At 42.9% G+C, this 15,308-nt stretch overlaps 2 protein-coding genes across 3 annotated transcripts in view; both read left to right on the top strand.

Annotated features, from left to right (window-relative positions):
- ddah1 (dimethylarginine dimethylaminohydrolase 1) overlaps positions 1-5,148 on the top strand; it is a 134,942-nt gene extending 129,794 nt beyond the window's left edge. Inside the window, exon 6 of the mRNA XM_052462083.1 lies at positions 1,202-5,148. Within this exon, the coding sequence (XP_052318043.1) occupies positions 1,202-1,318 (117 nt within the window). The 3' untranslated portion in view covers positions 1,319-5,148. The remainder of the gene's footprint in view (positions 1-1,201) is intronic.
- Positions 5,149-11,237: 6,089 nt separating this feature from the next.
- On the top strand, positions 11,238-14,729 carry LOC118393686 (UPF0690 protein C1orf52 homolog). Of its 2 annotated transcripts, none has more exons than XM_035786677.2 (3): positions 11,238-11,695; positions 13,208-13,492; positions 13,836-13,973. In XM_035786677.2, the coding sequence occupies exons 1-2, from the start codon at positions 11,387-11,389 to the stop codon at positions 13,466-13,468; spliced, it is 570 nt and encodes a 189-aa protein (XP_035642570.1). In that variant the 5' UTR covers positions 11,238-11,386; the 3' UTR covers positions 13,469-13,492; positions 13,836-13,973. The 2 variants fall into 2 exon arrangements, with proteins under 2 accessions (XP_035642570.1, XP_035642560.1); XM_035786667.1 differs by having other exon boundaries at positions 11,243-11,695; positions 13,208-13,418; positions 13,836-14,729.
- Positions 14,730-15,308: the final 579 nt, after the last annotated feature.

Here is a 15,308-nt window from a genome sequence, read left to right as displayed (position 1 = left end):
CGACCATTATTTGTACTAATTTCCTTTCTTCCTATCCCTCCCCATCCCCCTCTCTCTCTCTCTCTCTCTCTCTCTCTCTCTCTCTCTCTCTCTCTCTCTCTCCCCATCCCTCTCTCTCTCCCCATCCCCATCCCCCTCTCTCTCTCTCTCCCCATCCCCCTCTCTCTCCCCATCCCCATCCCCATCCCTCCCTCTCTCTCTCTCTCTCCCCATCCCTCTCTCTCTCCCCCTCTCTCTCTCTCCCCATCCCCTCTCTCTCTCCCCATCCCCTCTCTCTCTTCCCATCCCCCTCTCTCTCCCCATCCCCCTCTCTCTATCCCCAATCCCTCTCTCTTCCCCATCCCTCTCTCTCTCTTCCCCATCCCTCCCCATCCCTCTCTCTCTCTCTCCCCCATCCTCTCTCTCTCTCTCCCCATCCCCCTCTCTCTCCCCATCTCTCTCTCTCTCTCCCCATCCCTCTCTCTCTCTCTTCCCCATCCCTCCTCTCTCTCTCCCCATCCCCATCCTCTCTCTCTCTCCCCATTCCTCCTCTCTCTCCCCATCCCTCCCCTCTCTCTCTCTCCCCATCTCCTCTCTCTCTCTCTCTCCCCTCCCTCTCTCTCTCTCCCCATCCCTCTCTCTCTCCCTCTCTCTCTCTCCCCATCCCTCTCTCTCTCTCCCCATCCCTCTCTCTCTCTCTCCCTCTCTCTCTCTCTCTCTCTCCCCATTCCCTCTCTCTCTCTCGCCATCCCTCTCTCTCTCTCCCCTCTCCCTCTCTCTCTCTCTCTCCCCATCCCTCTCTCTCTCTCATCTCTCTCTCTCTCTCTCTCTCTCTCTCCCCATCCCCTCATCCCCATCTCTCTCTCTCTCCCATCCCCTCTCTCTCTCACTCCCCATTCCTCTCTCTCTCTCCCTATCCCTCTCTCTCTCTACCCATCCCTCTCTCGCTCGTTTCTCTCTCCCCATCCCTCTCTCTCTCCCCCCATCCCCCCCATCCCTCTCTCCCCATCCTCTCTCTCTCCCTATCCTCTCTCTCTCCCCATCCCTCTCTCTCTTCCCATCCTCTCTCTCTCTCTCTCTCTCTCCCCTCCCTCTCTCTCCCCTCTCTCTCTCCCCATCCCCCTCTCTCTCTCCCCATCCTCTCTCTCTCTCTCTCCCCATCCCTCTCTCTCTCTGTCTCCCCATCCCTCTCTCTCTCTCTACCCAACTCTCTCTCCCCCAGGTGTTTGAGAAGCTGAAGGATCACATGTTGATCCCAGTTTCCAACATGGAGAAGGTGAAGGTGGATGGAGCCCTCACCTGCTGCTCTGTTCTCATCAACATGAAAGCCAAAGTCTGATCTGCTCCGTTGGGGGTCTCTCAGGCAGACCTGGGTTCAAATACTAGTTGAAATCGTTCACATACTTTGATGTGTCAGGTTTGCCAGTTTTGGACTATGCTATTGGGCCATTATTACGCCAGGCAAACTCAATCAAGCACAGACAAAGTATTTGACTTGATTTCAAATAGTATTTTAACCCAGGTCTGCTCTCAGGGCAGGGTCGGCCCACTGCTGCCACCTTGCCCGGTTCAGAACCCCAACTACCTAGCCTGGCTGCAAGTCTGTTTCTGGCCAGTCTGTTTCTGCTGTCTTGCCCCCGAAAACAAATTGGCATCAAGGTTACCAACCCCCCTCCACCTTCTGAAAGTGCTCATGTGTCAATCAATTCCTCTGCTTACTGGTCAATGTTTACAACCCTTTAAAAACAACCACTTCTACTATAATCAAATCAAATGTATTTATATAGCCCTTCGTACATCAGCTGATATCTCAAAGTGCTGTACAGAAACCCAGCCTAAAACCCCAAACAGCAAGCAATTGAAGGTGTAGAAGCACGGTGGCTAGGAAAAACTCCCTAGAACACAGGAGAGGTAAAAAGGACAGTCTGTTTCATAGAATGGTTTGAAGGTGGAGCTATATAATGTTACGGTATAGTTAGTACAGTATATGCATAGTGCAGTAGCCGGTTTATAAAGAATATAAAACGCAAATATATTTACAATCAACTGCTGATTACTCTATACATATTTGTAATGATTTATTTTTAGATTCAATTCATCATGATTCATGCCACATAACAAGTATACGTTTTTATTGAGGGGGAGAAAGGAATTCAATCAAATCTACCTAGTTATGGGCAATTTCATGGTGACGAAATTACACTGAGACTCTGATTCTTCACTTTTTAAATGTATATCAAACAAAAAACTGACTGAAAAGTGTAATGAACCGCATAACTCTATAGACAAGGACTACTTTGAACAATTTACACACAAAATCTTACAAAAGCACTCTCAGCATATTTACAGGTAAAACTGTAGATACCGATCGGTATCAAACCAGGATGTGTCACAGCCGGCCGCGACCGGGGGACCCATGAGGCGGTGCACAATTGGCCCAGCGTCGTCTGGGTTAGCTGAAGGTTTTGGCCGACTGGGTTGTCCTTGTCCCATCGTGCTCTTGCGATTCCTGTGGAAGATCAGGCGCAATGCACGCTGACACGGTCGCCAGGTGTACGGTGTTTCCTCTGACACATTGGTGCGGCTGGCTTCCGGGTTATGTGAGCATTGGGTTAAGGAGCAGTGCGGCTTGGCAGGGTCATGTTTCAGGAAGGACGCACGGCTCTCGACCTTCGCCTTACCCCTTTTTCTCCCCAAGTTTGTGATATTCAAAAATAAAATTAAAATGTATAAAATAAAATCTGTGCTGGTACAAAGTTTAGTAACCGTAATGCTGTCCCCAAACTTTGCATACGGATAGTTTTTCAAGGTAAATGTTTACTTTTTTACTGTGTAAATTGTTCAAAGTAGTCATTGTGCATAGAGGTGCATGGTTTGTTGAACGTTGAAATCCATGGTTTTTATTTGGCATACATTTTAAAGTGGCAAATCGGAATCTCAGTGTAATCCCCTGACTGTGGAATTGCCCTTATCTTAGTCATATATAAATAGTGAGCTTGTTCTCTCTGTCTGCCATGGAGACCTGAGTTCTCTTACTTTACATCATTATTGATTATTGGACATGAATGTTGATTGATCCCTAGCAGTGGGGGGGGCTGGTTATTCCACCTGGCTGATCAAGGGGTTATTTCTGTGATTCTGAAGTCTAAACCCAGGGTAGGAAAAGAACTGCAAAATTCCCCTGAAAATAAAATGTCAAAGGATGCAAAGTAAAAGTTAATTTCCTACCCTGTCTTAAACTAAGCTGTGCCCACTTTATAAAAGACGGAGCACACTGTGTGACGTATTTTTAATTATGACCAATTGGCTTGTCATTACTCATGATATACTCTCATAACTTTTAACATGCCTCAATCTGCTGTGTGCCTCCATCGAAAACCAAGTGGCTTAAATAACTACTGCTCTCTATACTCTAGTCAAGAAGCCTTTATAGCAGATTTCAATTATTTTTGTTGAGTTTTTTAAGCCCATTGTCACTGTGTTGACTACTGATACTGACCCTGGTACTTCCTTCCTGTTATGCTCTTTCTGTATGAGAGCATGTTGGGAAATCAACATGAGACTGTTCCTCCAGCTGGAGAGACGATACACACTTAGTAGGGTCTCGCCACTAACCACCTCTAATCTATCCTGCTGTGTTTACATTGCATAGATAGCCTTTAGTAAGATCTTTGAAGTCTGTTGACGACATAGAAATACATGTATAAATACTAAAACGGGATCTCCCATTCAAGTCAATGGACCGTGATCGTTGGACTGGTGGACACATGGAGTCTACATATGAGGGTGCAGACTTTTTCACCATTCTAGTAATTATATTTCTATGGTTAAGGAGCTCTTCCCAACGGCCTCATCAGACATGAGCGTATACATCTCTAGCAGAGGTTTATGAACATACAGATGGCTACCAGCATCCACAACCAAAGCCTATTGCAGAGTGGGGCAGATGATGCTGAGCAAGAACCTGAAAATGTTTACTTTCGTTTGACACTTTTTCTTTCTTAATAATCTGATGCAGATGAAAACTATTTCATCAAAGGAAGTGATGTCTTGCAGTAAGGAGCACAGCTAGAGACTCTCAGCTTGACGTCCATTGCTCTGGCCTGGAGTGATGTATAGCCTAGTCTGCTATAGCCTAGTCTGCGGCCGTTCAGGAATGGGCGGGCAGAATCATTGTGAGGAAACATGGAAAGAATTCATTTTGGAAGAGAGGCTTGTAAAGCCAGTAAATACTCACTCTCTCTTAAAATGTTCTCTCTATAATTCTCTCCCCCTCTTTATGTATATGTATATATATGTATGTATACATGATCCCTTTCCCTGCTATTGCCTCATACACATTTCTGGGGTAATTTATGACAATGATATCATACAGTCTGGCAAAAGGGCGCAATGACCTGCAGTTAAAAAATATAATTTGTGACACTAGCAGTATATTTTACAGGAGGCCCTTGGCAGGTCCACTGATGATACCATAGTTGCTGTGTATCCAGCACAGACCAGAGCTGATGCAGTCAGTGGCTGTTTACTTCCCAAATTGCACCCTATTCCCTACATAGTGCAATGCTTTTGACCAGAGCCCTATGGACCCTTGTCAAAAGTAGTTCATTATATAGGGAATAGGGTGCAATTTGGTATGTACAATTTTTATGGAGGCCAAAGAACCTGCTGCATTTGTAGCCTACTGCTGAAAGTTAGAATAATCGCAATATCCCACCAATCACACTGGCTGTTGCTTGTGATAATCTGAATTTTAAATCAAGTCCCCAAAATACAACTCTATTCAATCTTCCTTCAATTTGAATATTTTTTGTTGTTGATCTATCATCTTTTCTATTGGTGGTGACAACTTTCATTACTGATAAATGTGCTGCTCCCACTGCCAGCAACATAATGTGCTGTTCCACATGAGAAAGTGTTCCACTGGTAGCCTAGGTTGAATTCCTCATAAACTACAATAACATTTTAAGATGGACGTTTTGAGTGACCCTGTGCATCCCATATAAGTGCTGTGAATTGTCCATTTTGTCTCAGGTGTCTTGGTTTTAGTGTATTGTAGATGTTAAGTTGTGTGGTAGCCTCGGTCAGCCATTTAACAGTCTTTTTACACTGCATCTTGATTTGAGCTTTTCATCCACTTTCTACAATAAATTTCATTCTAACATCAAATTGAAGGGTTAACTTATTGTGCATTGTATGGGTTTATACTGCAGACTAACCAGGTTTCCATCCAACCATTTCATGCGGATGAATTACCTGACGCAGGAAAAAAGTCACAACCGTGCTAATGGAAGCAAACAGGATAATGCCGGTACCATTTCATATAAAGACACTGCTCGTTCGACATGGTGGGATGTTTTTGGTAATTATGCGAGAAATCGCGGTGAAAGCACCTTTATGTGCAAATATTGATATAATTAACCATCATATCGAAGTAAACTTGGAGTCACGCGAAGACATTTTGTGTGGTCCTCCCACTACGACTCGGGAAAGCATGCAGTTTATTAGGCTACATAAAGGATGAAGCACTTCACAGGGTGGTGAAGGTGCAAGTTGATGAGCTTGATGCACCTTTCCAATAAATATCGCGAGGGTCTTATTATGGTAACATGATGATCGGTGCTTGGCTGACGTTTGACAAATACAAATAATATCATAATGTAGATAGCCTACCCGCACTGTATCTGCTAGCTGTTGGCTAGAGCGCATTGTTTGCTATATATCATAACCAACAGTTTTTGTGACAAAACCATCAGGAGTTGAGAATGTACGGAATGTAAGTGTAACGACCCTGGGTTTATAAGCGCGGAAATCGACTCTGCTTGAGCATGCTTTTGCGGCACAGTCGATAACGCGCCGGACCTCGGGCTCGAAGGGTCAGAAGTGGGATGTACATGGGAATTTATCAGCAAAAGTATGAATGTGCAATATGTCAATACACATATACTTTTATCTGCAAAAAGTCAATTTGATGGAAACACAACTTTTTTTAAATGCACATATTGTTTTAAGCAGATTTTAGAATGCTCGATTCAAAATCTCGCAAATTGGATGGAAACCAAGCAAGTTTTTTTATTTTTATTTTTTTATTTTTTTTATATACCAAGCAAGTGATTGAGCTGCCCAATCAGTCAATTGCGTCACACATTCAAAATGAAGTGTTATATCGCCACATTGTGGTCGTGTATGGGATAATAATTATAAAAGCCTTTCACAACTCATGGTTGCAAAGAGGAACATGAGCACAAATTTTATGGAAAATCTGTTAGGTTTAATCACCCCACTACCATCTAGAAGCACTGGGTTCTACTAAGCTAATATATGAAATTGTTTTAAGATGGTCATACCAAGGATCATTAAGCTATTTGATTATGAATTTTAGGACCCTTTTTTGTAGGTATAAAAGTGTATACTGAACAAAACAATTAACGCAACATGCAAAAATGTCATTGCTTTTACTGAGTTACAGTTCATACAAGGAAATCAGTCCATTTAAATATTCATTAGGCCCTAATCTATTAATTTCACATGACTGGGAATACAGATATACATCTGTTGGTCACAGACACCTTAAAGAAATGGGTCTCGCAAATGTATTTTTGTGCATTCAAATTGCCACCAATAAAATGCAATTGTGTTTGTTGTCTGTAGCTTATGCCTGCCCATACCATAACCCAATTGCCACCATGGGGCACTCTGTTCATAATGTTGACATCAGCAAACCGCTCGCCCACACAACGCCATACACGTGGTCTGTGGTTGTGTGGCTGGTTGTATGTACTGGCAAATTCTCTCCCAAAATTTTGGAGGTGGCTTATGGTAGAGAAATTAATATTAAATTATCTGGCAACAGTGCTGGTGGACATTCCTGCAGTCAGCATGCTCCCTCAACTTGACACATCTATGGCACTGTGTTTTGTTATGAAACTGCACATTTTAGAGTGGCATTTTATTGTCTCCAGCACAAGGTGCACCTGTGTAGTGACCATGCTGTTTAATCAACTTATTGATATGCCACACCTGTCAGGTGGATGGATAACGTTGTCAAAGGAGAAATGCTCACTAACAGGGATGTAAACACATTTGCTCACAAAATTTGAGAGAAACAAGCTTTTTGTGCATATGGAACATTTCTGGGATATTTTATTTCAGCTCAGGAAAAATGGGACCAACACTTTAATTGTTGTGTTTATATTTTTGTTCAGTGTATACATAAAAAATATTTGATGAAACATTGAATTTGGCTTTACTGCTATTAGCCCATAGAAATACAGTGAATAACAGATAGTAAAAGAAAAATCAGAAGGATTTGGTTTTGAAGTGTCTGTATCTGAGAGATATAAGAAAGATCAGGAAATTATTTTAAAACATGTTGGACACATATTTGACCCCTGTTTAAGGCACTGAGTCTTGAGGGTGTCCTCAGTTGCAGCCTCGGCATCCTAGATCAAAACAACTGACATGTACAGTCGTGGACAAAAGTTTTGAGAATGACAAATATTAATTTCCAAAGTTTGCTGCCTCAGTGTCTTTAGATATTTTTGTCAGATGTTACTATGGATACTGAAGTATAATTACAAGAATTTCATGTGTCAAAGGCTTTTATTGACAATTACATGAAGTTGATGCAAAGAGTCAATATTTGCAGTGTTGACCCTTCTTTTTCAAGACCTCTGCAGTCTGCCCTGGCATGCTGTCAATTAACTTCTGGGCCAGATCCTGACTGATGGCAGCCCATTCTTGCATAATCAATGCTTGGAGTTTGTCAGAATTTGTGGGGTTTTGTTTGTCCACCCGCCACTTGAGGATTGACCACAAGTTCTCAATGGGATTAAGGTCTGGGGAGTTTCCTGGCCACAGACCCAAAATATCAATGTTTTGTTCCCCAAGCCACTTAGTTATCACTTTTTCCTGATAGCAAGATGCTCCATCATGCTGGAAAAGGCATTGTTCGTCACTAAACTGTTCCTGGACAGTTGGGAGAAGTTGCTCTCGGAGGATGTGTTGGTACTATTCTTTATTCATGGCTGTGTTCTTAGGCAGAATTGTGAGTGAGCCCACTCCCTTGGCTGAGAAGCAACCCCACACATGAATGGTCTCATGATGCTTTACTGTTGGCATGCCACAGGTCTGATGGTAGCGCTCACCTTGTCTTCTCTTGTCTTCCAATCGGAAAGGGGATTCATCAGTGAAAATGACTTTATCCCAGTCCTCAGCAGTCCAATCCCTGTACCTTTTGCAGAATATCAGTCTGTCCCTGATGTTTTTCCTGGAGAGAATTGGATTATTTGCTGCCCTTCTTGACACCAGGCCATCCTCCAAAAGTATTTGCCTCACTGTGCATGCAGATGCACTCACACCTGCCTGCTGCCATTCCTGAGCAAGCTCTGTACTGGTGGTGCCCCGATCCCACAGCAGAATCAACTTTAGGAGACGGTCCTGGCGCTTGCTGGACTTTCTTGGGCGCCCTGAAGCCTTCTTCACAATAATTGAACCGCTCTCCTTGAAGTTCTTGATGATCCAATAAATGGTTGATTTAGGTGCAATCTTACTGGCAGCAATATCCTTGCCTGTGAAGCCCTTTTTGTGCAAAGCAATGATGACGGCACTAGTTTCCTTGCAGGTAACCATGGTTGACAGAGGAAGAACAATGATTCCAAGCACCACCCTCCTTTTGAAGCTTCCAGTCTGTTATTCAAACTCAATCAGCATGGCAGAGTGATCTCCAGCCTTGTACTCGTCAACACTCACACCTGTGTTAACGAGAGAATCGCTGACATGATGTCAGCTGGTCCTTTTGTGGCAGGGCTGAAATGCAGTGGAAATGTTTTTTGGAGATTCAGTTAATTTGCATGGCAAAGAGGAACTTTGCAATTAATTGCAATTCATCTGATCACTCTTCATAACATGCTGGAGTATATGCAAATTGCCATCATACAAACTGAGGCAGCAGACTTTGTGAAAATTAATATTTGTGTCATTCTCAAAACTTTTGGCCATGACTGAACATGACTGGTCAAAAGTTTAAGTACACCTACTCATTCAAGGGTTTTTATTTTTACTATTTTCTACGTTGTAGAATAATAGTGAAGACATTAAAACTATGAAATAACACATGGAATCATGTAGTAACCAAAAAGAAGTGTTAAATAAATCTAAATATATTTTATTTTGGGATTCTTCAAATAGCTACCCTTTGCCTTGATGACAGCTTTGCACAGTCTTGGCATTCTCTCAACCAGCTTCAGCTGGAATGCTTTTCCAACAGTCTTGAAAAAGTTCCCATATTCTGAGCACTTGTTGACTGCTTTTTCCTTCACTCTGCAGTCCGACTCATCCCAAACCATCTCAATTTGGTTGAGGTTGGGGGATTGTGGAGGCCAGGTCATCTGATAAAGCACTCCATCACTCTCCTTCTGGTGGTTGAGAGAATGCCACGAGTGTGCAAAGCTGTCATCAAGGCAAAGCGTGGCTATTTGAAGAATCCCAAATATATTTTGATTTAAAAACTTTTTGGTTACTACGTGATTACATACTGTATGTGTTATTTCATAGTTTTGATGTCTTCACTATTATTCTACAATATAGAAAATAGTACAAATAAAGTAAAAGCCTTGAACGAATAGGTGTTCTAAAACTTTTGACCGGTAGTGTACGTGTTTGTGAGAGTCACATTTCCATAGGTGTGTAGCCCAAACTGTTCAGAAGCTACAGGCAGAAGTTGGCAGACAGGCAGTACCGATTTCAGACAAGTCCCGTGAAGCTTGTGGGGGTCGTAGAGCAAAACGGAAAAACACATTGTGTTTGTAAGTATCATCTTTCCATAGAGGGGTCAAAGTTTCTAGGCCAAACCGTTTGGAAGCTACAGACATTTTCGGGATGTCTCACGGTCTGACAAACACACTATCTCTGTCACCTTTCACAGCAGATGTGGAAGACAGACATGGATTGATACACAGCCCATGCAACAAAAAATCCCAGATTACTCTCAAACAGAGCTATTATGCTTACTAGATTTCTGTGGTCACAGACATCGACTTTAGGGGGTTTAAATAGTTACCTCTAGCCGGCTTCTGCCCAATACCCTGCCCAGAACCTTAGTCACTGTTACTAGCCGGCTACCACCCAGTACTCTACCCTGCACTTTAGAGATTGCTTTGCCCTATGTACATAGAGTAATTGAACATTGGTCACTTTATTAATGACAAATTGAGACTGTTGAGGGCAAATGGGGAAGCAAGTAAATATTATGAAGTGGTTCCTAATGTTTTGTACACTTAGTATATGTACTGTATTCTAGTCATGGCTCATCCTATATAACTGCAAGTGCAGGTCTGAACATTTTCATAACAACTTCATTATGTTATTCATAAATTCATTTTGAAATGCTTATTTTAAAATGATTGTAATTTGAAACCTAAGGGATCAAATCGATCAGTCTTACATCACCTGTTTGTTAACCATTATGACACTATAGTGAAGACATTTGTATGATCCAGGCCTACAGTTATAACATGACAGACAGCTAGAGCTCAGTCAATTAACTTTTCACAGAGGTGATGAGAGCCTTCTCCTTTTGGGTTACTATTACTTTATAGAGTTAATCTGCACCTTGCCACTTGAGAATGGAGGAGAGGAGTACTGGGAGAGAAACGCAAGCAAGCGGAGTGATTGATTGTTCACAGTTTCAGGTAAGAGCTGTAAATAGGGGAGGTCCTAAAGAAGTTTAGGAGTGAGATAGGAAACATGGAGGAGGAGAGAAGGGCAGAGAACATCACCTACGACCAGCTGAGTGAGGAGTGAGCTGGAGAAAATGGAGTAGGAGAGTCAGGAGGAGAAACTTTCCTTCAACCAGCTCAGGACTGAGCAGGAAAACAATCTGGCAAGAGAAAATATTGTTTTGGAAAGGGCAACCCAGCTAGCACATTTGATACCTCGGAGGTTCTGTGAACGTAAGATTTTGGTTTCCCATTGGCTCTGGGAACGAACCCATACGTTTCCTGACTGGTAAAACTAAAACGATTGGAGAACATGACTTTAAATAAAACCATGAGGAAACCATGAGTCCGGGTTAGGATTTGGCTGGGGTAGGCCGTCATTGTAAATAATAATTTATTCTTAACTGACTTGCCTAGTTAAATCAAGTTCAAATAAAAAATTGAGCATGACGAAAATAACTGCTCATAAAGGTTTATGTCGCGTCTTGAAAAAATGGACTACTGCTCCTTTAAGAAAATATTTTTACGACGATATATTTACGTCATTGCCTACTCTTTTACGGCAACAGTCACTCAAAATGGAGTAACCAGCAAAAACATCAAGCTTGCTTGCTAATTAATTAGGGGCATCATCTTATCTCTAAAGTTAAATTCATCGTATTACTAGCTGAGGTAATCATTTTATCAGTATGGCTGATAAGAAGAAACCGGACTCTTTCCATTACTTCATGAGTTACGATGATTTGAGTGACAGTAGCGATAGTAACAGCAGCGATTCTGATGAAGCGGGCCAGAAGAAATCAAGGGGGAAGGGGGTGACCGATGCTACTGGAAGCGGTAGCAAATCCCCCCAACACGGGACCAAGCGGGCTGCCAGTGGAGCTCCTCTACCTAAACCCGACGAGCTCTTCAAATCGGTCTCTAAGCCGTCCTTTCTGTACAACCCGCTGAATAAACAGATCGATTGGGAGAGCCGCGCCGTGAAAGCTCCAGAAGAGGTACTGTGTTTAACCAGACAGCTAGCGTTCGTCCATTAGCTAGTTGTTGTCGTAACTAGTTGTTGACCAAGCTAACTAACGTTAACTACCTACTTGCTATGTATACTGAACAAAAATATAAACACAACATGTAAAGAAAGTGTTGGTCCCATGTTTCATGCTCTGAAATGAAAGATCCCAGAAATTGTCCACCCCCCCCAAAAATGTGCTTTTCTTTCAAATGTTGTGCACATTTGTTTACATCCCTGTTATTGAGCATTTATCCTTTGCCAAAAGTGCACAAATTTGTTTACATCCCTGTTATTGAGCATTTATCCTTTGCCAAAATAATCCATCCACCTGACAATGTGGCATATCAACAAGATGATTACACAGGTGCACTTTGTGCTGGGGACAATAAAAGGCCACTCTAAAATGTGCAGTTTTGTCACACAACACAGTGTGTGCAATTTGTATGCTGACTGCAGGAATGTCCACCGGAGTTGTTACGAGAGAATTTAAGTTATTGAATCATCAACACATGATACATCTTCGACTGTTGTAGTGTAACAGTATAACTTTAGACTGTCCCCTCGCCCATATCCGGGCGCGAACCAGGGACCCTCTGCACACATCAACAACAGTCACCCACAAAGCATTGTTACCCATCGCTCCACAAAAGCCGAGCAAAAGCAGAGCAAGGGGAACTACACAAAGCATTGTTTACCCATCGCTCCACAAAAGCCGAGCAAAAGCAGAGCAAGGGGAACTACTACTTCAAGGTCTCAGAGCAAGTGACGTCACCGATTGAAACGCTATTTAATGCGCACCACCGCTAACTAGCTAGCCGTTTCACATCCGTTAGAGTAGGAAAGATGCATTGTTAGAACATGTGTAAGCCTAAATTCCATCGCTATCGGGAAACCGGGCCCAGGTTAGGTGTACGTGTATCACCTTTTCAGTTCAAGAAACGGGTTTCTCTGTCCGAGTAGAAGAACGGAGAACTTCCAGCTCAGGGGGAAAGATGGCGGAAGCGGATGATGAAGTGGATTCTGAATACAATGGCTGTAAAATCAAGGAGAATTGGAGTATTGTCCAAAATAATGGAAAACAAGCCGTCATTTTAGAGAATTTGTCAATGCGTCCAACCGGCCTCACAACCTCAGACCATGTGTAACCGTGCCAGCCCAGGACCTACACATCCTGCTTCTTCACCTGCAAGATAGTTTGAAACCAGCCACCCGGACAGTTGATGAAACTGTGGGTTTGAAATTTCAGCAGAAATGATCAGAAACAGTCACAGGAAGCTCATCTGTGTGCTCGTCGTCTTGACCTGACTACAGTTCACATTGGAACTGACTTCAGTGAACAAATGCTCATCTTCGATGGCCACTGGCATGCTGGAGTTGTGTGCTCTTCACAACTTGCACAATTGGTGGCTGACTAAATACTTTTTTGCCCCACTGTAAATAGGGGAAACCTATACTTTTTCAATTGAAAAGATGAGTTACTTATAATTAACTTTTCCTGCAGCCTGCAAAGGAGTTCAAGGTGTGGAAGACTAACGCGGTGCCCCCTCAGACCTACGCCGCGGAAGCGGAGAAGCCCAAGAAGGGAGCTCCCCCAGGGATGGACATGGCCATAAAGTGGTCCAACATCTATGAAGATAACGGAGAAGACGCTCCGCAGCCTCATACCGGCAATGCTGTCTTCCTGCCCACAGAGGAACAGCCATCAGATTCCGGTAGGGAGAAAAGTGTTACCCGTGTGACTGACCACATTCTGCCTGCTTAGTATTACATCTTCCTCCCTACAAAGGTTAGTGGTACACTGTCCATACATCTGCTCAAACCAGAGCCCTCTGCCTCGCAAACACACATAACTGCCCGCTTGACGAGGTACTAGCCACTTGCGCCACCAAAAAGCTAGCAGCTATGTGACGGGTGTGCAGACATTTCAAGCTGTTGTGTGAGCTTACGGTACCATACCGCCTGCAATTATTTTCTGCCTGAAAATAATTGATCTCTCTCCTCTGACACACAGTCACTTGATATTTACAGCAGGGGGGGTGTATCGGTGCTGGTTAGGCAGGATACAGTACTCAGCTGTGTATTCCCAGTTAATTTCTGAATGATTATGACGTGTTTTCTCCTTGGTGTAGACGAGGACGGAGACAAGGCCTCTGCGAAGAAGCGTAGGGTGGAGAGCTTCCAGCAGAAGGAGAAAAGGAAGAGGGATCTGGGCCAGGCCACATCTGACAAGAGTTTCGTAGAGGAAGAGAAGAGGATCCTCAGGCAGAATGCGGATTGAGGCCCAGATCTGGTGTGAAGCTCGGGTCTCGCTGCCCTAAGCCTCTGACTGTCCTGCAGCATTACCCCAGACACCCAACACTTTCCCTTCTTCTCCTCTGTGTCCAGCCCCTGGTTATGTGAATGGTCCAGTACTCGTCTACCTAGGACACATGATATAGATGTTATTGTTCTGAAAACTTTTGGACTGTTATTTTTAATCCCTTGTTATATCTTTGAGCATATTATCCAAACACTAGTGGAAAACGCACGTATTACTGAGTGTGTCTAGGTATTGATCAATGTTTCTTGTAAATACACGACCACCTGATCTACATAATATAGTCTGGATTTGGATGAATATCTCTGGACTGCGTTGGGCAAATCAATGTGTTCATCTGTTTGGATCATGAGCAGATGTATTTTTTTATATGGCAACTTATTTTTGAAAAGCAAGAAATGTATGGTAAATACATTTAGATTATTACTGTCTCTACATGTCTGGTGAGACATTAGGTCAAGAAAGACTGCATTTACTAGAGTAATAAACTGTTCCTCAACATGTAATATTCGCTAGATGGCAGCCTTGGGCCACATTTGGTACACAACCTTTTCACTGGTGGGGAGTAGTATCTTAAATGTTGCCATGTCTTTTAATGCGTCTATACAATATGTATACAGTTAACCACACACTGACAGTTTTGTCTGTTTTGTAGTAAATTCCGTTGTCTTACACAACTGATGCAATAAATGGAATGTGAATATAAGGCTTGCTAATTGGCTCTGTCTTATCTTGAACACAAGCATAACTCTACTGAACAAAACAAAATGGTGTGTTTTGGATCTTAATGCTCAAAGTGCTATATTTAAGCAATAAGGCACGTGGGGGTGTGGCATATGGCCTATATACCACGGCTAAGGGCTGTTCCATTATAAACTGGTTACCAGCGTAATTAGAGCAGTTAAAATGTTGTCATACCCATGGTATATGGGCTGATATTGCATGGCTGTCAGCCAATCACCATTCAGGGCTGGAACCACCCAGTTTATAATGTGACAAGTGTGTGGCTTTTGTTTTCGAGAATAACTTAAAACTACTTTTTGGTCATTCTGTACAGGCAGTGTACTTCAGATAAGTCAATGATGTTTCTCATGACATGGAAACACCTGGGAAGTTATTCTGTCAAACATTAACCCATGTTCTGGATTTGTTTTAAATGACTAAAAGTCCTTTTATAGCTACTCATTTAAAATGAAACTACACCGTGGTGATATAGGCATACTGCACTGTTAATGAATACAGTGTTCCTTTGGTCTTACATTGACTTTGTTCATATTCAATTCAT

The sequence above is a fragment of the Oncorhynchus keta genome, chromosome 1, assembly GCF_023373465.1.
Source record: "Oncorhynchus keta strain PuntledgeMale-10-30-2019 chromosome 1, Oket_V2, whole genome shotgun sequence".
Lineage (NCBI taxonomy): Eukaryota > Metazoa > Chordata > Actinopteri > Salmoniformes > Salmonidae > Oncorhynchus > Oncorhynchus keta.
Note: the sequence above shows the minus strand (reverse complement) of the source record. Positions and strands in the feature narration are given on the sequence as shown.